The following is a 23,193-nucleotide window of genomic DNA, read 5'->3' as shown; positions in this document are numbered from 1 at the left end:
AGAGGGGGGGAGAGAGGGGGGGAGAGAGGGGGGGAGAGAGAGGGGGGGGGAGAGAGGGAGGGGGGAGAGGGAGGGGGAGAGGGGAGGGGGGAGAGGGAGGGGGGAGAGGGAGGGGGGAGAGGGAGGGGGGAGGGGAGGGGGGAGGGAGAGGGGGAGGGGAGAGGGAGGGGGAGAGGGAGGGGGAGAGGGAGGGGGAGAGGGAGGGGGGAGAGAGAGGGGGGACAGAGAAGTGTCAAATAGTAACACCAGTATGCCATGATGAAGCCCACACAAATTGCAGCGCATAAAGTTACGACCGAGGGAAAATGTATTCCCCCACCCATCAACAAGAATGTAAGAATCCAAAAGATGTCCTACAACAATAGCTATTAACCCATTATGTTCGACACTTCATTTGCAGCTTTCAAAATTACATGCTTTCTCCATGCTGAACAGCTGTGAAAAATTGGCTTATGAAACATTAATGAACAGTAAGGTTGCGGGTGGAAACGGTTACTAAATCACAGACTTTAAATGTTAAACTCTGAAGGGTATCAGTTCACAATCAATCAGCCTGACAGAATAACACAATACCGTAAGACAACGCTAGTGGAGATCAATAGAACTATCTTTGAACAAGACACTGTTTCCTGTTCTAACCATGCATTAGCATCTCTTCATTATCTGGAAATGAGCCATGGGGTGGAGAAAGACAAAAGTTCTGATGTAAATTAAGGCATAGTAATTACTGGTCTCCATAGTGCAGCTGAATAGATAGCTAGCTATTGGGTTTAAACGTCTAGGCAGCCATTACAGGGATCTAGTTCACCAACCAGAAAACCTTTCTACTTAATCAAAACATGTGATTTTGATGTTTAAATAGCTCTGATGTGCTGTATAAAATCTTCATTTGAACTTGAGGAATAAATACAATTTTCCATAAAAGACTACACTGGATTATAGATTCATTTAATTGAATAATGTAATCTGAGTAGTTGAGAGGGCAATTTATTTTTTAATAGTCCTTGCACTACCTAGACTGTGTCTGCTTTGCACACTGGCATTAAATCTTTGCTGTTAAGCCACATTGAGTCTGGATTATCCATATTTACACCATCACTCCAAAACTTCTTATTGTTCTGCAGAACACAACTGATTTTAAATAGGGCACTCAATATCTGTTGGTTAGGTAAAGGCATGCACACTTGGAGCACATACATAAAATTTGTTCAACTGGGAAATGGTGCTGCAGTAAACTAGGTGCAAAAACAGAGTTATTCAAAGAGTAAGCGTTCTGTATACTGGCTACACCTACATTACAACGGACACTGTGGGTTGGAATCGGTGCATGTGGGGAAATCGAAGACGGTGACGCATCTGGAAGTCATGACAGAAGCTAGGCCCAGACAATTTTAATGGCTGTGCCTCATTTAAATCTGTCTCCCACCTGAAGCCGGCAGAAATTACATCAGGGCCGGTTGGTGGGAGCGGGAATAGGGGCGGAAACCGGCGCCGCCGTGGACCCAAGGGAACAATGCGTGACATACGGCAAGTGCTGGGGTGAGGGGGTGCAGAGCTGATGCCCGTCGGGGACTGCGATGCATGGCCGGGGGTGTGGTGAAACCAACGACTCCTAGGGGGGGCCCAGGAGAGCACTCACTCCTTCAGATTTTAATTTAAAAATGTAAATACTTTTAAAAACTTTTTCTTTGTCTCTTTTATCTCTCCCTCTTAATCCCATCTTTCTTACCCTCTCTTTATTTCTCTTTCTGTACCTAAATTGACATTGAATTAAATATTCTAACTGACACTACCTGGTTCAGACTCTGTGCTGTTCATTAACGATTCTTCAATCTGATTGGCTAAGGAGATGCACAGTTGCTTGCCCTGTTCACACAGGTCCCAGATCACCTATAGAGGGTGCTGTGCTTTTTGGCTCTCTAATTTACAGTAAGTTCCAGTGCAAAAATCCCATAGTGTGTCTACGGGTAAGTGCAAGTGTAACAAACGGCTGGCACCGTTTATTCCGCGCTGACCCTAAAATCCGGTCCATTATTTTCTTCCTCCTTCATTGCTCTTATCCTGGTATCATGATTTTTGCTCTGTAAACGAGATGGGCAGATAGCCTGTCCCTTCTGCCAATGCCACTTTTAAACTGGCCGTTAAGATGCTTACAGCCACTGACTTGCCTTTTAAGTTTAATTCTTTTCCGCAATGAAGGAGTTAGTATTTTTGCTAATGGTTCAGGAGAGAGCAGCACTCTCTGTGAAGAGGGAGAAGAACTACCCATACTATGCTACAAAGTGGCAAACATATATTTTTTTTTAAGTAACCTGTCATTACAATATTTTGCAGCAATATAAACTTTTCATAGCACCAGCGTATCTCCTGTCCAATTGCTCACAGTAAATCAGTAGAGATACTGTTCTATAAGGACAGAAGCATTATACAATGTATGGCACAAAATACTCTTTTCTGTTCAGCTGCAGCTGTGTGGAACCCTGTTCACAAGTTCCAATCGCTATATCGTCTTGTGGTCAATTACAGGCCCATTGTTCTTAAGCAGATAAGAAACAACCAGCAGGAAGTGACTTACCTTCTCACTTTTTAATCAAATGTGTGACACAGAGCTTTGCATGTGTGACAGCTGATTGATGTGTTATATATTGGTACTGCTTAGAGTAAGTGTTTTATAAGGATAAGAATATTATACCATGTAATGCAGAATGTAACATTCAGCTAAAATGGAGTCATGCTCTATAATGGCTCCAAACTCTAATTATCATTAAGTAAACACAGGCTTAAGTCAGAGTTTAATTGTTCTTTGATTAGCGAGCTTTGCAGATTGGAACACGCTTTTCAGTTTCAGACCTCAGCACTTACATTGCTCTGCATCAGTAACTAAGTCTGCACACACTGTTCGGTGTACTGCTTTGAATGGCCCAGAATTTGCAGTGGGCAAGAACAGTGAATGAACAGCGTTCGCTGTTATTACCCCTTTGAAACTGAACGCATCTTCAGGATTTAGCGCAAGTGCATTGTAATCCTGAAGTTGCGGTCAGTCATTCACTGGCTGCGCTGTGGCCCTCCCGCCCCCCTGCCCCACCTGGCAATCAGTGTAATTCGGGAAATCAGTGAAGCTGACGAAAACTTGGGCTTTTCGGGGGTAATATCACTGTTAAAAGTTAGACCTTGTTGGATTGGGTGTAACTGAGGTTTTAACAGCGTATTGACTGTTAGACAAGCGTTATGGCCCTGAAAAATTAATTTAAATTTTGTGGAGTGTCAAATTTCTCCATTATAATAAAAATTACAATAAAAAAAAATTAAGTTTGTTCATCTTTATTTCAGGTTTACCTTTTCCCCAAGTGAGTGCTCCAATCTTTAAAGTCAGAATAAAAGGAGCTTCTTAATTTCCTGATTCTCTGTCTGTGAGAATTCTGCAGTGATTGGCTGCTTAGATGACTTGTTGACGTCATAGCAGCTTGCGCTATGGAATTCCCACTAAACTGCACTGATCTCAATTGCACATCAAAAAAGGCCGAACTTCTCGTCAGAGAGATCGCGAGAGTTCTATGGGCAGCTTTCCTAGGTGCCAGCAGTGAACGACTTTGCTTCGCCGCTGATCACAAATTCCGCGCCAATATATAATTAGTAGATCTTTTGTGACATTCCTCATGGTAAGATCATATGCCATTTCATAAGGAAAGGGATGTGAAACACACGATGCAAGATTCTGCTGTTAAAATGTATCTCTTTAAAGACACAAACGGTAAGGGGGAAAAATCCGGCTGATTTGTGCCTCCCATTAGCGCCCTAAGAGGCCGCAAAGCAACTAGCGCCTGGGCGGGGCGCCGCTAGCGCCTCCCGCGAAATTCAGCGGGAGGTTGGCGGCGGCGGTAACTGTTAGCGTCCCGCGCCACCGGTGATGACATCATAGGCATGTGCAGCGCCCCGGCTGCGATCTCCGGTAGCGCCCCCTGACTTACCGCCGGATGCTATGTCTGACGGGTTCAGGGGGGCTTACCTGCGGCCGGGGCGGCGCAAATTAAAGGGAAGGTACCGGGCGGCCATCTGTGTTGTTGGCCGCCTGCCAGCATCTGCACACTTTGCCGCCCCGACCGCCTGTGCAACCACCCGACCGCCTGTGCAACCACCCCCCCGCCCACCCCCCCGCCCACCACGGAGTGCCGGCTGCGCTCCATGAGCCCGGCACTTCTGGAGTGCCGGACTCTTTTGCCAGCACTTCGATCCCTGGTGGCCCAGCTGGGCCCTGGGTCGCACTGCACTAGGCCCCTCCCCTTTAATGAGGGGATGAAAGCCTGCAGTACCGTGGTGCGACGTGCCGCAGAGTGTGGCGCTGCGGCACATAGCGCCGCGATATTCACTCGCAACGCCCCAAGAGGAAGGCGGGGCGCTTCCAGGAGTGCCCTGCCTCCCTCTTGGGGCACTACCGGTGAATTTCAGGCTGCTAAAAGCAGCGTCCCAGCGAAGTTAGCCCCAAAGGGGGCGCCACCCAATTTTTCCCCCTAAGTGCTGTAAAGTAAACATTCAGTGAGTTCGTTCAGAGATGATTTCATACATCAGATTCAATGTCTGTCTTTTAAAAAGTGTGATTGGTAAAGTCAGTTAACATCCTGCAGAAATAATTACTCCAGCATTTTGCGCTCCGAGAGAGTATCTCTGTACATTCCAAATGATTGGTTTTTTTTAAAGTTAGAGACAGAAATTTGAGTGTGACACTCGACATGTGTTCTTATGTGTGACAGAAGGAAAATGTGCACTAGATGTACCATTTTTAATTATACAACAGATCTCCCATGGCGTTGCTCATAGCAAATTAAGGATGTGCCGTACAATTGGGTGTTAAGTGACATAGTGCACAATGGATTTTCTGTGACGGAATAAGTCAAATTGACTTTTTATTAGACGGTACCCTGGGACACTGTCTACCTTTCTGTAAACGTGTAATCAGTGGTTTTTGTTATTATCATGCTCCTTTACAAGGGTACTCAATTTTAATCGGATCTTTTTAAAGCCCACGATATACTATAAGATTATAGGCAACACGTACTCGGTCATTTATCAGCAATGGAAACGGTAGAGTTTAGCAGAAGTGAGGGGTATCCTGGGCTTTGATAGGCGGAAGGTGAAGAAAAATCAATTGAGTCACAGAATTTGATCCTCAACATCTCAGGGTACCATAAAAAGGCAAATTGCTTTATCCAGACACAGTGAATCAATAGCTCTGACAATATCAACACAGGCAAGCTAGAAATCAACTAAGGAATGTGGCTACAGGATCATCTTCAGAAACTATAACTGAAACCTTCCATGCAAATGTGAACCTGTATGATTTGGGAATATACGTGTTACTTTTCTGCATTAAAACATTCAAATTGGTTCAAAATTTATGTCGTGCTGCTACGGTTTTGTTCCCCACCCCACATTTCTAATATTATGGTGTATAAGCTTAACATGACAATGTTTTTTTAGCTCTGTTATTAAATTATGGCATTCACTACATGTTCTAGTGATTATTTAGTTCATTCTGAAAATTCTAATCTGGTTAAGGTATAAACGGTAACACAATTCTTTCTTTTATCATCTCTTACTGAATCTAACTAGCCAGTTTTCTGTTAAATAACATGGAAGATACCCGCCATTTGGCAAACGTATTTATATTTTATCAGTTATCAATATATTGCATAGTAATAAACTTAGATAGTCCATCATCGGTACCATAATTATTGTTAGCGATGTTACTAATCACTTATTTTTATGACGGCTGTCCTTCAATGTAGTGTAGGTTCCAGGCTGGTTTCACCTTGTGCAGCATTTCCTTTATTTCTATTGATCTGCACAGAACGTGAATCAATCATGAAGAACGGTAAACATCTGCCAGATTCAAAAGACTAAGGCAGCTAACGCTGAGCTAGAAATGCCAACACTTGTATCTTGTGAGCTAAATCATTGAAACATACTGATTCTACAAACAGGAAACAGATAATGATTTACACTAAACATGGCTTCAAAATGTTAAATTGCAGGTATCAGCTGAGATTCACACGCCTACAGATATCACTAGTCGACAGGCCAGTGACATTATAAGCAATCCACCTCAGAGACAGATGCATGAAAGCTACTGCTGTGGCCAAAGTACGATGAGGTCTTGACGAATGGCTGCAAAATAGTCTTGGTTTGGTTTTAGTAAAATTTTGAACCTTTTTTTCCCCCCACGATTAATACATGCTAACAAACCATCTGGACTACAGTCAATATTGTAAACGCAAATTCGACTAACCAATAATCATTATCAATCAAGAAAGATTTCAACACACTTGCCATTGATAATACTGAAACAACCTCCTACTCCTTATGAAAAAGAAAAATCCCTTATACAAAGGTTCAAACCAGGTAAGGACACAAATTAATTTTCATGGTTTCTAATTAGGAACAAAGAGAGCTCAAAAGAGACGTCATATCTTTTAATTATTCAAATGCTGTTGGCGCAAATGTACAATGCCAAATGCATTTTGTTTTTAGAATGTAAAATCAAAGATCATAATATAGGAAAGTATACTGTACCAAGATTTCTGGGTTATAACTGGGTTACTGAGAAATTATAAAGGAATAATCAACAGCAGCAAAATAATCAGGTAGATTAGTTGTAATCATGTAGCACACCTTCTGTTAATGTTACTGTGTGTAATGTAGTCGCAAAGTCAGTCAAAAATGTATTTGGGTGTAATATGCTCAGATAAAACATTGTTATATTATAATTATAAGATCAGATTTCCCTCCCCATTTTGGTACGTTATGGTGCAGCCTAACAACATTATTAATAATATTATTAACATTATACTATAGCATAACTAAACCAGAAACAGCATACCCGCATAACCTCTACAGCCATCACTGGACAGTTTCAAGCTACGTCTGTATATATTTATTTGATGTATCTCTCCTTCATTTTGAGGTTGCTTTTTGAGTTAAGGATGCAATAAGAAGTACTGTTCCAATAATAAATTCCATCACTCAACTACTAGATCTGGTTCTGCAATCATAAAATATCAATATTCTTCCAATTAGAAGCAGTAGCATTTAACGCCAAGTTGTCAAGAGATCATTACAGATTAATAAAGAAAACAATATGGAATATGTGGTGAAACTACATATTAGAACGGAGTTAAGCATGAGATAAGCCTAACATTTAAATATAGGCTGTGTGTTTTTTTCTTCCAAGTACATACAGAATCTCGTCAATGATAATTACTGCTGTTCTTCCATTTGTGAAAGATTCCCATAATTCAGTGTTTTTAATCTCAACACAAATAGACAGTAGCAACCATAACAATTTGCATTAAATAGTGTCTTTAACGCAGAAAAAGACCCCACAGAAGTGTCATCGGACAAAAATGGATAACAAGCCAAAGGAGGAGATATCAGCAGCAGTGACTGAAAGTGTGGTCAAAGAGATGGGTCTTAAAGGAAGAGAGCGAGGTGGAAAGGCAGGGAGGTTGACGGAGGGAATTCCAGAAGATAGGGCCTAGATCGCTAAAGGCATGGCCCCAAATGATGGGCAAAGGGAGTGGGGGATGCACAAGGGGCCAATCGGCAGAATACAGCGTTCTTAGAGGATTGTCAGGCTGGAGGAGGGGCAAGGACATGAAGGAATTTACACACCCCCATTCCTGGCTTTCTAGCCAAAACAGCTTTATGAACACTAGTTAGGAATTCTGTAAAGGTGGTGTGGGCTCACTGAGCTTTCAATTTTCTTTCCCTCCTTATGGGAAAGTGTTTAGCCTCCAGTCTGCAGTTATCTCCAACTGACCAACAGATACAGGAATTTGATGGATTAAAAAAAAAAATTAAATTCATTTTTATGGGCTGTGGGCATCACTGGCAAGGCCAGCATTTATTGCCCATCCCTAATTGCCCGTACGAAGGTGGTGGTGAGCCGCCTTCTTGAACCGCTGCAGTCCGTGTGGTGAAGATACTCCCACAGTGCTGTTAGGGAGGGAGTTCCAGGATTTGGACCCAGCGACGATGAAGGAACGGCGATATACTTCAAAGGCAAGATGATGTGTGACTTGGAGGTGGTGGTGTTCCCATGTGTCTGCTGCCCCTGTCCTTCTAGGTGGAAGAGGTTGCGGGTTTGGGAGGTGCTGCCGAAGAAGCCTTGGCAAGTTGCTGCAGTGCATCTTGTAGATAGTACACACTGCAGCCACGGTACGCCGGTGGTGGAGGGAGTGAATGTTTAAGGTGTTGGATGGAGTGCCAATCAAGTGGGCTGCTTTGTCCTGGATAATGTCGAGCTTCTTGAGTGTTGTTGGAGCTGCACTCATCCAGGCAAGTGGAGAGTATTCCATCACACTCCTTACTTGTGCCTTGTGGATGGTAGAAAGGCTTTGGGGAGTCAGGAGGTGAGACACTCGCTACAGAATACCTAGCTTCTGACCTGCTCTTGTTGCCACTTTATTTATGTGGCATGTCCAGTTAAGTTTCTGGTCAATTGTGACCCCCAGGATGCTGATGGTGGGGGATTTGGCAATGGCACTGCCATTGAATGTCAAGAGGCAGTGTTTAGACTCTTGCTTGTTGGAGATAGTCATTACCTGGCACTTCTGTGGCACGAATGTTACCTGCCACTTATCAGCCCATGCCTGAACGTCGTCCAGGTCTTGTAGCATGCGGGCATGGACTGCTTCATTATCGGAGAAGTTATGAATGGCGCTGAACACTGTGCAGTCATCAGCGAACATCCCCATTTCTGACCTTATATTGGAGGGAAGGTCATTGATGAAGCAGCTGAAGATGGTTGGGCCTAGGACACTGCCCTGAGGAACTCCTGCAGCGATGTCCTGGGGCTGTGGTGATTGACCGTCAATCACCACAACCATCTTCCTTTGTGCTATGTATGACTCCAGCCAGTGGAGTTTTCCCCCCGATTCCCATTGACTTCAGTTTCACTAGGGCTCCTTGATGCCACACTCGGTCAAATGCTGCCTTGATGTCAAGGGCAGTCACTCTCACCTCACCTCTGGAATTCAGCTCCTTTATCTATGTTTGGACCAAGGCTGTAATGAGGTCGGGAGCGGAGTGGTCTTGGCGGAACCCAAACTGGGCATCAGTGAGCAGGTTATTGGTGAGTAAGTGCCGCTTGATAGCACTGTCAATGACACCTTCCATCACTTTGCTGATGATTGAGAGTAGACTGATGGGGCGGTAATTGGCCGGGTTGGATTTGTCCTGCTTTTGGTGGACAGGACACACCTGGGCAGTTTTCCACATTGTCGGATAGATGCCAGTGTTGCAGCTGTACTGGAACAGCTTGGCTAGAGGCGCGGCTCGTTCTGGAGCACAAGTCTTCAGCACGATAGCCGGGATGTTGTCGGGGCCCATAGCCTTTGCTGTATCCAGTGCGCTCAGCCATTTCTTGCTATCACGTGGAGTGAATCGAATTGGCTGAAGACTGGTTTCTGTGACGGTGGGGACCGCAGGAGGAAGCTGATATAGATCATCCACTCGGCACTTCTGGCTGAAGATGGTTGCAAACGCTTCAGCCTTGTCTTTTGCACTCACGTGCTGGGCTCCACCATCATTGAGGATGGGGATATTCATGGAGCCTCCTCCTCCCGTTAGTTGTTTAATGGTCCACCACCATTCACGACTGGATGTGGCAGGCCTGCAGAGCTTTGATCTGATCCGTTGATTGTGGGATCACTTAGCCCTGTCTATAGCATGCTATTTGGAGAAAAATATATCCTCCAGTTTTTTTTTAAATGGGCCACAGTGCCAGTATTTGTAAGCACATTCATAAAATGTTGAATATCCATCTGTATAGAAACTAATTTGCTGCAATTTTAGGTAATGACACCAGGTTAATCATGAAATATTACTCAAATCCCCTGGAAGATCATACTATCCTTAGCCTCTCTCAGGTCAATAATACCATTAAAGCTTCTGGTAAGACACATATTGCAGAGTTCATTTTCAATCAAATTTCTTTAAATGGGTTTTGAAACTGGAGGGTTAGAATAAAACCACAAACATCAGTCTCCTATGTACTTTCAGTATAAGGACTTGTTTCACAGAAAATGAGGTAGGACTAAGTGTGATCCAACTGGTCTCAACTGATCATTACCTCATCTTTACAGCAGATGGATTTTATTCTGTGAACTTGAACTATAAATGTGCAAGTGCTTGATATTATCAATAGGATTTCGGAAGAGTCTTTATGAAGGGTACAATTGTACAGTGCTCTTCACATAGAGAGAGATGTCTGAGTATGCAGTGGATAGCAAGTGCTCACCAAACAGGAGGGGAAGGCGGCACAGTCAAAGAGTCTTCAGAGGCATTTGAAGGCAGGGAAAGAGATGGCAAGTTGGATATGCTGAGGGAGAGAGTTCCAGGTGGCAGAGGTAAGGCACCTGAAGGAGCTGCAAACAATGTTGCAGCAGCAAGACTGGGGAACAAGAAGTAAGCCAGCGTTGAAGGAGTCAAGGGTATGCACAGGGACATAGGGTTGGAGGAGATTGTGATGGGGGACAAGCCCGTGGAGGGGTGAGGATCCTGAAGTTGACTTGATGGGCCAAAGGAGCCAGTGGAGACTGGCAAGGACTGGAAAGATGAGTCTATGGGACATGGTGCTGGTGCGGACAAGCTACAGCACCCTGGATGAATTGTAGATTATGGAGGGTGGAGGCAGGAAGACAAGCAAGGAAAGCACTGGCAATATCCAGTCACAAGGTAGTAACGGCATGGATTAGGGTTTTGGCAGTAGAGGGGGAGAGAGAGGCAATGTTTCTGAAGAAAGTGGTGTTAGAGGCTCAGCAGGTGTGGGGAAGAAAGTGGATCTTGAATTTGAGCAATAAACTGAAGTACCAACCTCTGCTCTTAGCCTGAAGTACTAGCTATATAGGTTGATGGAATTGAGGCTGGAAATATCGTAAGGACCATGAGTTACATTCAAAAAATTTGACATCATAAAACAAATGTAAGAAATCTACAATGTACTGTACCCCTTAATTTATTTGCAGGGAAACAATAACATTTTAAACCAACAGAATAGATTATTTTTCAGAAGGCAACAAAATATTTGAATGTCATGTGCATTCTATATTAGAAGGACCACTTTCACCAACAAAATGCAAGATACTATTTAGGTAAACCCTAGAATAGTACTTTTCTCATTAAATCATGGGCTCACTAATAACTTTGAATAAGAAACCGTAGATTGTTTTACTAATGTTGCCCAATAATCACAATGCTATTATACAAAAAAATTGAAGAAAATCAGATTACAACTGTCCATATTAAATCTTGAATTCACATATCGTCAATCTAATCTGGGGGCCTTGGCAGCCAGCCCTTTTTTTTGGATTAAAGAGATCATCAAAAAAAAAGGATTTGTATTTCCGACAGATTTACCACATAAGAGATTGAAACATGTGCAAGTAATAAACTTTAATGTAAGGGTAAGTACTCAATGTTTCATTTTTCAGTTTCTGCCAAGTATTCTCTATGTTTCCCCAAACACAAACTGAAAAACATTGTAAACAGGCTCATCTCATTGCTGATAATTACACGAAGAAGGACTCACTGCATTTGAATAAATTTCCCTATGTCTGTGCAGCCTGTCTACTCTTATCATTTGTTTTTTTTTACTTAACAAGGCAACAGATAATATTGAGGGGAACGACTGCTTTTCACTTTGGGTGCCTGGTACTCCCAGGTCAGATATAACATAGGCTAATGCAGACTAATAGTTCCTCTACTCTGCGCACAATCCTCAACTTCAATAAAGCATCATCTACAACACCAGTTTCAGCATTTCCATTTCCCACAGCAGCTTATAAGGACATATAAGACGTAGGAGCAGGAGGAGGTCATTTGGCCCCTCGAGCCTGATCCGCCATTCAATAAGATCGTGGCTGATCTGATCTTGGCCTCAACTCCACTTCCCTGCCCGCTCCCCATAACACTCGACTCCCTTACCTTTCAAAAATCTGTCTTTCTCCACCTTAAATATATTGGTGCAGAAATTCCGATCCCTACGAGTGTGTACGCGCTGTGCACCCATCTGTAGGGACATCAGAAATGCCGGTTTCAGGCATGCACTGCGCGTGCGCTGGAAACTGGCATTTCCAATCTGTCAAGAAAGCTCTTGACAGATCCTCCGCCTGCCCTAGAGAAGGGCCTCTGCGGGCGGAGAGTTCTGCTTTTTGGAGACCCTCCGCCCGCAGAAAACACTTACAATTCTTGTGCCTGGTAAAAGCAGGCGTAAGGCCTGCTTTTACCAGGATAAGAGTTGAAAAAAAGTAAAAAAATTCCACTGATTTATCATTTAAAAATACTTTAAAGAAAGGTAAGTTTATTTTTGGCCCCATTAAAAACTAATTTTTTTTCCCAAAAATTTAAATTTTTGTTTAAAATAGTTAATTTATGTAATTTCAAGTAATTTTAAAAATGTGATTAAAAAAACATTTATTTAGAGTTTTACTCTGTTTTGGGATGATCTCTATTCATATATTTGACAGGTCTTCCTGTCAAATGTATGAAGGGAGATTCCCTTCTTTGATTGGCTCCCCATGGCCCACGTGATCCCAGGGACGCTGCGAACCGCCTGCGCCTCTGGGATACGTGGGCCCTGCGCACCGGCAGTTTGGAGAGGCCCAGCAATGGAACTCTGCACCTCCCGGGAGCCCTCCGGTCCAAGCGCAGACTTTTCCAGATCGCAGCCCTCCGCCCGCGGGAGGCCTGCGATCAGAATTTCTGGGCCATTCAATGACCCAGCCGCCACAGCTCTCTGGGGAAGAGAATTACAAAGATTCATGACCCTCTGAGAGAAGAAATTCCTCCTCATTTCTGATTGAAATGGGTGCCCCCTTATTCTGAAATTATGCCCCCTAGTTCTAGATACCCCCATGAGGGGAAACATCCCCTCTACATCTACCCTGTCAAGCCCCTTTAGAATCTTATATGTTTCAATAAGATCACCTCTCATTCTTCTAAGTATAGGCCCGACCTGCTCAACCTTTCTTCATAAGACAACCCCTTCATCGCCAGAATCAACCTCGTGAACCTTCTCTGAACTGCCTCCAATGCAAGTATATCCTTCCTTAAATAAGGAGACCAAAACTGTACGCAGTACTCCAGATGTGGTCTTACCAACGCCCTGTACAGTTGTAACAGGACTTCCCTACTTTTATACTCCATTCCCTTTGCAATAAAGGCCAACGTTCCATTTGCCTTTCTAATTACTTGCTGTACCTGCATGCTAACGTTTTGTGATTCATGTACAAGGACCCCCAGATCCCTCTGTACCTCAGCATTTTGTAATCTCTCCCCATTTAAATAATAATTTGCTTTTTTATTTTTCCTATCAAAGTGGATAACCTCGCATTTTCCCACATTAAACTCCATCTGCCAGATTTTTGCCCACTGACTTAGCGTATCTATATCCCTTTGGAGATTCTTAGCGTTCTCCACACAATTTGCTTTCCCGCCTATCTTTGTATCATCAGCAAATTTGACTACATTACATTCGGTCCCTTCATCCAAGTCATTAATATAGATTGTAAATAGTTGAGGCCCCAGCACCAATCCCTGCAGCACCTCATTAGTTACCGTTTGTCAACCTGAAAATGACCCATTTATCCCGACTCTCTGTTTTCTGTTAAATAGCCAATCTTCTATCCATGCTAATATATTACCCCCAACCCCGTGAGTTCTTATCTTGTGTAGTAACCTTTTACGTGGCACCTTATCGAATGCCTTCTGGAAATCCAAATACACGACATCTACTGTTTCCCCTTTATCCACCCTGCTCGTTACATCCTCAAAGAACTCCAGCAAATTTGTCAAACATGATTTCCCTTTCATAAAACCATGCTGACTCTGCTTGACTATATTATGATTTTCTAAATGTTTTGCTACCACTTCCTTAATGATGGACTCCAGCATTTTCCCAATGACAGATGTTAGGCTAACTGGTTGATAGTTGCCTGCTTTCTGTCTTCCTCCTTTCTTAAATAGGGGCGCTCCATTTGCAGTTTTCCAGTCCGCTGGTGCCTCTCCAGAATCCAGGGATTTTTGGTAGATTACAACCAATGCATCCACTATCGCTGCAGCCACTTCTTTTAAGACTCTAGGATGCAGGCCATCGGGTCCAGGGGGCTTGTCCACATTTAGTCCCATTAATTTGCCTAGTACTTTCTCTCTAGTGATAGTGATTGTTTTAAGTTCCCCCCACCCCCTCACCCTAATTATCTATTATTGGGATGCTTTTAGTGTCTTCTACTGTGAAGACCTATACAAAATCTTTGTTCAAAGTCTGCCATTTCCCTGTTTCCCATTATAATTCCCCAGACTCCTCCTCTAGGGGACCAACGTTTACTTTAGCTACTCTCTTCCTTTTTATATACTTGTAGAAGCTCTTACGGTCTGTTTTTATATTTCTTGCTAGCTTTCACTCATAAGCTATCCTCTATCATTTTTTTAGTTGTCCTTTGCTGGTTTAAAAAAAATTCCCAATCCTCTGGCCTTTCACTATTCTTCGCAACATTGTATGCTTTTGTTTTCAATTTGATACCATCCTTTACTTCCTTAGTTAGCCACGGATGGTTCATCCTTCTCTTCGAGTCTTTCTTTCTCACTGGAATATATCTTTGTTGAGAGTTATGAAATATCTCCTTAAATGTTTGCCACAGCTTTTCTACAGTCTTCACAGAATCACAGAAACCTCACAGTGCAGATAGAGGCCATTTCTGCCTTCATACCTTTGTAATTACCTTTGTTTAAGTTCAGGACACTCGTTTGAGACCTAGCTTTCTCACCCTCAAACTGAATTTGAAATTCTACCATACTATGATCACTCTTCCCAAGAGGATCCTTCACTGAGAGATCATGAATTAATCCAGCCTCGTTCCACATTACCAGATCTAAAATAGTCTTCTCCCTGGTTGGTTCCAAGAAGCCATCCCGTATACACTCTAAGAACTCTTCCTCAAGTCTACATTTGCCAATTTGCTTTGTCCAGATTTGCTTCTCTGGAATGAGGTTACTAATTTTGCAAAATTGCAGCTAGATTTGGGTGTGGACCTGCATCCATTAGAAACTGGTTGAAGATTGTCTAAACCCATTTCACATACCATGCTTGCAACCAGTAAGTAGGGATTAGGTCTGTTCAGAAAGGATTCAAGGCTACGTGGCAAAGACTGTGTACTAACTGACTATACCACTCAGTTGCTGAAATCTGCTCCTCTACAATGTATGAATGCAGAAGTGACACATAACTATCATTACTGAAGAGACCAATACATAAATACAAACCTTGTCTCAGATTTACACTGGGGTACCATTACTGGTACTTATTCCTGCAATAACGTTCACCTTTAACTGCACAGTTGCGTTAGTTCGGTCAATAGATTCCAGCAATATATCTGGAATGTTATATCTCAATACAGTGTAACAAACCTCCAATGATACACACCGAAATGAACTTCATATTTATGCGGTTTACAATACCACACTTTCACTACAATAAGATGAAATGACCACTTACCCAACCCTGTCAGTAGTACTGTCTGACCTGAAATAGAAATAACGAAACATTTAACAAAAAAAAGTTCAAAATAAATATAAAATATACAACATTCAGCCCATCTATCTTCTTGGGTTTTGTGTTAATGCTTTGTTACCAAGTGATTCAGCAATAATCACTCAAATGACTGGTATCATTAAGAGAGACAGAGTTTCATTTAAATTACACTAATTAACAGAAGATGAATTTAAAATGTAATTGACAAACCTACTGGAGTTTTTTGAGGATGTAACTGGTAGAATAGATAAGGGTGAACCAGTGGATGTGGTGTATTTGGTTTTTCAGAAGGCCTTTGATAAAGTCCCACATAAGAGCAAAATAAAATTAAAGCACATGGGTTTGGGGGTAATATACTGGCACGGATTGAAAATTGGTTAACAGACAGGAAACAGAGAGTAGGAATAAATGGGTCTTTTTCGGGGTGGCAGGCGGTGACTAGTGGGGTACCGCAGGGATCAGTGCTTGGGCCCCAGCTATTCACAATATATATTAATGATTTGGATGAGGGAACCAAATGTAATATTTCCAAGTTTACTGCGACACGAAACTAGGTGGGATTGTGAGTCGTGAGGAGGATGCAAAGAGGCTTCAAGGCGATTTAGACAAGTTGAGGGAGTGGGCAAATACATGGCAGATGCAGTATAACGTGGATAAATGTGAAGTTATCCACTTCGGTAGGAAAAACAGAAAGGCAGAGTATTATTTAAATGGTGATAGATTGGGAAATGTTGATGTACAAAGGGACCTGGGTGTCCTTGTACACCAGTCACTGAAAGCAAACATGCAGGTACAGCAACAGTTAAGAAGGCAAATGGTATGTTGGCCTTCATTGCAAGAGGATTTGAGTACAGGAGCAAGGATGTCTTACTACAGTTATACAGGGCCTTGGTGAGACCACACCTGGAGTAGTGTGTGCAGTTTTGGTCTCCTTACCTAAGAAAGGATATACTTGCCATAGAGGGAGTGCAGCGAAGGTTCAACAGACTGATTCCTGGGATGGCAGGACTGTCGTATGAGGAGAGACTGGTATTCACTAGAGTTCAGAAGAATGAGAGGGGATCCCATTGAAACGTATAAAATTCTGACAGGGCTAGACAGACTGGATGCAGGGAGGGTGTTTCCCCTGGCTCGGGGGTCTAGAATGAGGAGTCACAGTCTCAGAATACAGGGTAGGACATTTAAGACTGAGATGAGGAGAAATTTCTTCACTCAGAGGGTGGTGAACCTGTGGAAGGCTGTGGAAGCCAAGTCACTGAATATATTTAAGAAGGAGATACATGTAGATAGATTTCTAGACACAAAAGGCATCAAGGGGTATGGGGAGAGAGCGAGAATATGGTATTGAGATAGAGGATCAGCCATGATCGTGTTGAATGGCGGAGCAGGCTCGAAGGGCCGAATGGCCTACTCCTGCTCCTATTTTTCTATGTTTCTATGACGTAGTACTGTACTGTGCTTACATTTTAACCTTTTTTTCCAATGCACATTTTTAATATTTTCCCCCTGAAATTTACTATAAAATTCCTCGAGTTCTTTTGCTCATGGTTCCTTCGTCAGAAAGAAGGTTTTATGACTGAGTTTGAGCCAGCTGGTAGACGGTAAAACCAGATGCTGGTTAGTCACCAAGGAGCTGAAAGATTTCTGATAGAAATGTTGGTCATTTTTAGTAACATATTTGAAGTAGCTAATCACATGTATTAAAGTGCCAAACAGCATTAAAAGGATCTGGATGCAAATCTGGCCTTTAACTTGTTTTCCCAAGTAGCTTTCTGGTCTGTTTCAGGAGACAAAATGCTTCATGTAGAGAAGAGTGATTTGATTTATTTTTGTAAAAGAGTTACACAGGGGGACGAAATTGGTTTCGGCCTGAATTGGGCCTCAGGTTTTATGTGGATAATTCTGGCGAGCTGCAGGCATTTGTCGGGCCTCCTAATGTACCTCATCGGTTTCCTCTGGACCAATTTGGGATGCTGCGACACTGGCAGTGACCCTTCGGGTAGGTTCTGGGAGAGGTGTAAGCGATTGGGAGGGGGGGCTACTGCAGGCTGGCAGTAGGCCACTGGAGTGCTTCTCCTGGCTCCACATTCAGGTAAAAAAGGATATACTTGCCATAGAGGAAGTGCAGCGAAGGTTCACCAGACTGATTCCTGGGATGGCAGGACTGTCGTATGAGGAGAGATTGGGTCGACTAAGCCCGTATTCACTAGAGTTTAGAAGAATGAGAGGGGATCTCATTGAAATGTATAAAATTCTGACAGGGCTAGACAGACTGGATGCAGGGAGGATATTTCCCCTGGCTGGGAGGTCTAGAACGAGGGGTCACAGTCTCAGGGGTAGGACATTTAGGACTGAGATGAGGAGAAATTTCTTCACTCAGAGGGTGGTGAACCTGTGGAATTCTCTACCACAGAAGGCCGTGGAGGCCAAGTCACTGAATATATTTAAGAAAGAGATAGATATATTTCTAGACATAAGGTATCAAGGGGTATGGGGAGAGAGCGGGAATATGGAATTGAGATAGAGGATCAGACATGATCATATTGAATGGCGGAGCAGGCTCAAAGGGCCTACTCCTGCTGCTATTTTTCTATGTTTCTAAAACTAATCATTACCTCTGGTCAACCAGTAACAACAAAGCATGTTGCTTCAGACTCTTACGGAAGCAGGAAACTGGATCTGCATTTGAATGCTGCCAAATATCAAATACCATGCTGACTTAGAAAATAAGAAAATAAGAAATAAGAGCAGGAGTCGGCCATTCGGCCCTTTGAGCCTGCTCCGCCATTCAATGAGATCATGGCTGATCTTCTGCCTCAATTCCATTCACCGGCCCTATCGCCATATACCTTGATGCCCTCACTAGTCAGAAATCTATCGACTTCTGTTTTGAATATACCCAATGACTGAGCCTCCACAGCCCCCTGTAGAGAATTTCAAAGATTCACCACCCTCTGTGTGAAGAAATTTCTTCTCATCTCAATCCTGAATGGCCTACCCTTTATCCTGAGGCTGTGGCTACTGGTTCTAGGTGCCCCAGCCAAGGGAAACATTCTCCCAGCATCCATCCCATCAAGCCCTGTAATAATTCTGTATGCTTCAATGAGATCCCCTCTCATTCTTCTGAATTCAAGAGAATACAGGCCTAGTTTACTCAATCTCTTCTCATACGACAGTCCTGCCATCCCTGGAATCAATCTCGTGAATCTTCGTTGCACTCCCTCTATGGCAAGTATATCCTTCCTTAGGTAAGGAGACCAAAATTGTACACAGTACTCCAGGTGTGGTCTCACCAAGGCCCTATATAATTTGAGTAAGACTTTTTCACTCCTGTACTCAAATCCTCTTGTAATGAAGGCCAGCATACCATTTGCCTTCCTAATGGCTTGCTGCACCTGCACATTCACTTTCAGTGACTCATGTACAAGGACACCCAGGTCCCTTTGAGCATCTGCATTCCCCAATCTTTCATCATTTAGGAAATACTCTGCCTTTCTGTTTTTACTACCAAAGTGGATAACTTCACATTAATCCACATTATAATCCATCTGCCATGTTCGTGCCCACTCACTGAGCCTGTCGAGATCCCTTCGAAGCCTCTTCACATCCTCTTTGCAACTGACACTGTCACCTAGCTTTGTGTCATCAGCAAATTTGGAAATGTTACATTTAGTCCCTCATCCACATCATTGATATTGATTATGAATAGCTGGGGCCCAAGCACCGATCCTTGCAGTACCCCACTAGTCACAGCCTGCCATCCTGAAAAAGACCCGTTTATCCCTACTCTTTGTTTTCTGTCTGTTAACCAATTCTCAATCCATGCTAGTATATTACCCCCAATTCCATGTGCCCTAATTTTGTTCACCAACCTCTTGTTTGCCTTCAACAATATTTGAATGCCTCATGTGGTTAAAAACAAATAAATATTGTGCTCATGCCAATTTTGTAGTCAGGGCCCAAGGAGATACTTTTCATATCTCCACATCTATGATGGCAATTTACATTGTTATATATGACTATGGCTTCCATTCTTATATATGACTATGGCTTCCATTCTAGAGCATGAACAGCCTTGGCAAATAACTGCACTAGAATAAAATAGTTATCTTTCTTTCCCCCCCCCCCTTTGCATAGTATGCATTCTTGCATTGTAATAGAATTACTATTTTATTAAAGGTTGATGTCTGCCCACCCAAAGTTAGGAATTAAATTTCAATTTACAAATGGATAATTCAACAGTTCAAAATCATTTATCTTCTTGCATCACAGGAAACTAGTCAAGAGCAAAGACAAGAGGATGAGAGGCCCTGTCTGCAGATAGACCTGTATCTGGTAATGTAGTTGCCTCCACGTGAATTAACGCCTAATGCAAGTACAACTCTATTGCAACCATAGAATTCCAGTTTAGCAAAACCATTTTCCATTTTATATCAAGTTTCTAATCCAAGACCATTACAATAGAGAATCTTCATCCCAGCATAGAAGTTAGCCTAATTATTCTGCAACAGTCAAGGCACTCAATGCCCAGTCAGCACAATCAACAGAGTCAACGTGTAATGGCCAAGAAAAAGATGTGTTTTTTTTAAAGTACATAAATATGGTAGAAAAGTATTGATGCTACTTTTCAAGAAGAGCGAACTAATAACTTCCATGCAAAAACTAGCAATGGCTTTTCAAGTAGCAAAAGGCCAGAGAATAGATGTTAATAGTTTTTTAAGCAAGACAAAGAAGAGGCCCTGTACCAAACAATGAAGGATAAGGAATGAACTGGTGGTCTATTGTTGATAACTATAGTCTACAGGCTGAGAGCTGTTTACTCCCCATTCCCTATAACCACAGCCAAGGGACTGCTGAAAGGCTAAGATGTTAGTCATTGAGAAGAAACTATCTAGAGAAGTGTGACTACCAATCGATTGGAAATGCAGCGTCTGCTTCCAGGCAGTACATCGAGAGAAACCTGGGTTTAATTTAGGAGATAATTCCGTAGTCTCTCTTCCTATCCACGGCAGCAAGGAGAAGCTTACAGTGTCTGCTGCTTCAACTTTGTGGCCTGTGCCAGACAGTCTAAAAAAGAGCATTACAGAAAATGAACAACTATAATACTGTGTTCTTCTGTAACAACATATTTGATACTAATTGTCTTGCCTAATTGTGTGTGGAGTGAAGCTGAAAAAGGGCAACTATATGCACTGTGGAGCTTAATCCCAGCATGTTAGGCTGCTCAGTTGCAATGTTCAACAACCTGCGTGTCCTTATCTAAAAAGACTTGCATTTATATAGCGCCTTTCACGACCAACAGACATCTCAAAGCGCTTTACAGCCAATGAAGTACTTTGGAAGTGGAGTCGCTGTTGTAATATGGGAAACGTGGCAGCCAATTTGCACACAGCAAGCTCCCACAAACAGCAATGTGAAATGACCAGATAATCCGTTTTAGTTATGATGGTTGAGGGATAAATATTGGCCAGGATACCGGGGATAACTCCCCAAACTCTTCTTCGAAATAGTGCCTTCGGATCTTTTATGTCCACCTGAGAGTGCAGACGGGGCCTCGATTTAACCTCTCATCCGAAAGACGGCACCTCCAACAGTGAGAGTCCCGAAGGCTGTGTTGCCTACCCGGTGCCAGGGTTAAGGACATCTCCTCTGGGCTGGAAAGAAACTTGCAGTGGGAGGGGGTGGATCCAGTTGTCGTGGTCCATGTTGCTACAAACGACGTAGATAGGACTAGGAAGCCGGTTCTGTTAAAGGAGTATGAGCAGCTAGGGGTCAAATTAAAAAACAGAACCTCAAGGGTAATAATCTCTGGATTATTACCTGAGCCACGAGCGAATTTGGCTAGGACAAATAAAATTAGAGAGTTAAATGCGTGGCTCAAAGACTGGTGTGGGACAAATGGGTTTTGCTTCCTGGGACACTGGCACCAGTACTGGGGCAGGAGGGAGCTGTTCCGTTGGGACGGGCTTCACTTGGCCAGTGCTGGGACTAGAGTCCTGGCGGATCATATAACTAGGGCTGTAGAGAGGGCTTTAAACTAACCAGTGGGGGGGGAGGTTCCTAGAGAGCAAATAATAAAAATGACAACAGAGAAGGTCATAGACTTAGGTAGCAGTGGGGAAATTAAAAACCAGAGCGTGTCAGGAAGGGGCAGAAGGTATGGAGTAAAAGGTAAAGTAATAAAAAGGGCAAAAGCAGGAACTAAGTGTCACAAAACATATTTGAAAGTTCTCTATCTGAATGCACGTAGCATTCGTAACAAAATAGACGAGTTAATGGCACAAATAACCACATATGGGTATGATCTTGTGGCCATTACAGAAACATGGCTGCAGGGTGACAATGCCTGTGAATTAAACATACCAGGTTATTTAACGATCAGGAAGGACAGGCAGGAAGGAAGGGGAGGTGGGGTGGCTATGTTAATAAAGGAAGGAATCACTGTAATACAGAGAAATGATATTGGGTCAAAATATCAGGATAATGAAACAATTTGGGTGGAGGTAAGGAGGTAAGGAATAATAAGGAGAAAGAAACACTAGTGGGCGTAGTCTATAGGCCTCCGAACTGTTGCAACTCTGTTGGACGGAGTATCAATCAGGAAATAGTTGAGGCTTGTAATAAGGGAGCATCTATAATTATGGGGGATTTTAACTATCATATTAATTGGACAAATCAAATTGGGCAGGGCTGCCTTGAGGATGAGTTCATTGAGTGTATTAGGGATGGGTTTCTTGAGCAGTATGTAACTGAACCGACCAGGGGGCAAGCAACCTTAGATCTGGTCCTGTGTAACGAGACAGGATCAATTAAAAATGTCCTAGTAAAGGATCCCCTTGGAATGAGTGACCATAACATGGTTGAATTCCATATTCATTTAGAGGGTGAGAAGGTTGGATCTCAAACAAGCGTGCTAAGCTTGAATAAAGGAGACTATGAAGGTATGAGAGCGGATTTCAGTAGAGTGGATTGGGAAAATAGATTAAAGGGTAAGACGATACATGATCAGTGGTGTACATTTAAGGAGTTATTTTACAACTTCCAAAAAATATATATTCCACTGAGAAGAAAAGGGTGTAAAAGAAAAGATAGCCATCCGTGACGAAGTAAAGAAATTAAGGATAGTATTCGACTAAAAACAAGGGCATATAAGGTAGCCAAATCTAGTGGGAGGATAGAGGATTGGGAAAACTTTAAAAGACAGCAAAAAATAACAAAAAGATAGATTATGAAAGTAAATTAGCAAAAAATATAAAAACAGATAGTAAGAGTTTTTATAGTTATATAAAAAGAAAAAGGGTGGCTAAAGTAAATGTTGGTCCCTTAGAGGATGAGACCGGGAAATTAATGGTGGGAAATATGGAGATGGCAAAAACACTGAATGAATATTTTGTATCAGTCTTTACAGTAGAAGACACTAAGAATATCCCAACACTGGACAAACAGGGGGCTATAGGGGGGGAGGAGCTAAACACGATCAAAATCACTAAGGAAGTGGTACTCGGTAAAATAATGGGACTCAAGGCGGATAAATCACCTGGACCTGATGGCTTACATCCTAGGGTCTTGAGGGAAGTGGCGGTAGGGATTGTGGATGCATTGGTAATAAT

General features: G+C 42.8%; 1 protein-coding gene across 14 annotated transcripts in view; it reads right to left on the bottom strand.

The window, feature by feature from the left end:
* gramd1ba (GRAM domain containing 1Ba) overlaps positions 1–23,193 on the bottom strand; it is a 458,121-nt gene that overhangs the window by 324,236 nt on the left and 110,692 nt on the right. For 12 of the 14 annotated variants that reach the window (XM_085968004.1, XM_085968003.1, XM_085968011.1 and 9 more), the window contains one exon: positions 15,548–15,574. The exons of the other annotated variants lie outside the window; for them this stretch is intronic. In XM_085968004.1, coding sequence (XP_085824130.1) covers positions 15,548–15,574 — 27 coding nt within the window. The remainder of the gene's footprint in view (positions 1–15,547; positions 15,575–23,193) is intronic. 14 annotated transcript variants of the gene reach the window in all.

Source organism: Somniosus microcephalus, chromosome 26 (assembly GCF_052327205.1).
Source record: "Somniosus microcephalus isolate GS21.2 chromosome 26, FLI_Smic_1.0, whole genome shotgun sequence".
Taxonomy (NCBI): Eukaryota; Metazoa; Chordata; class Chondrichthyes; order Squaliformes; family Somniosidae; genus Somniosus; species Somniosus microcephalus.
The sequence above is the reverse complement of the archived record's forward strand: the minus strand, read 5'-3'. Positions and strand labels throughout refer to the sequence as shown.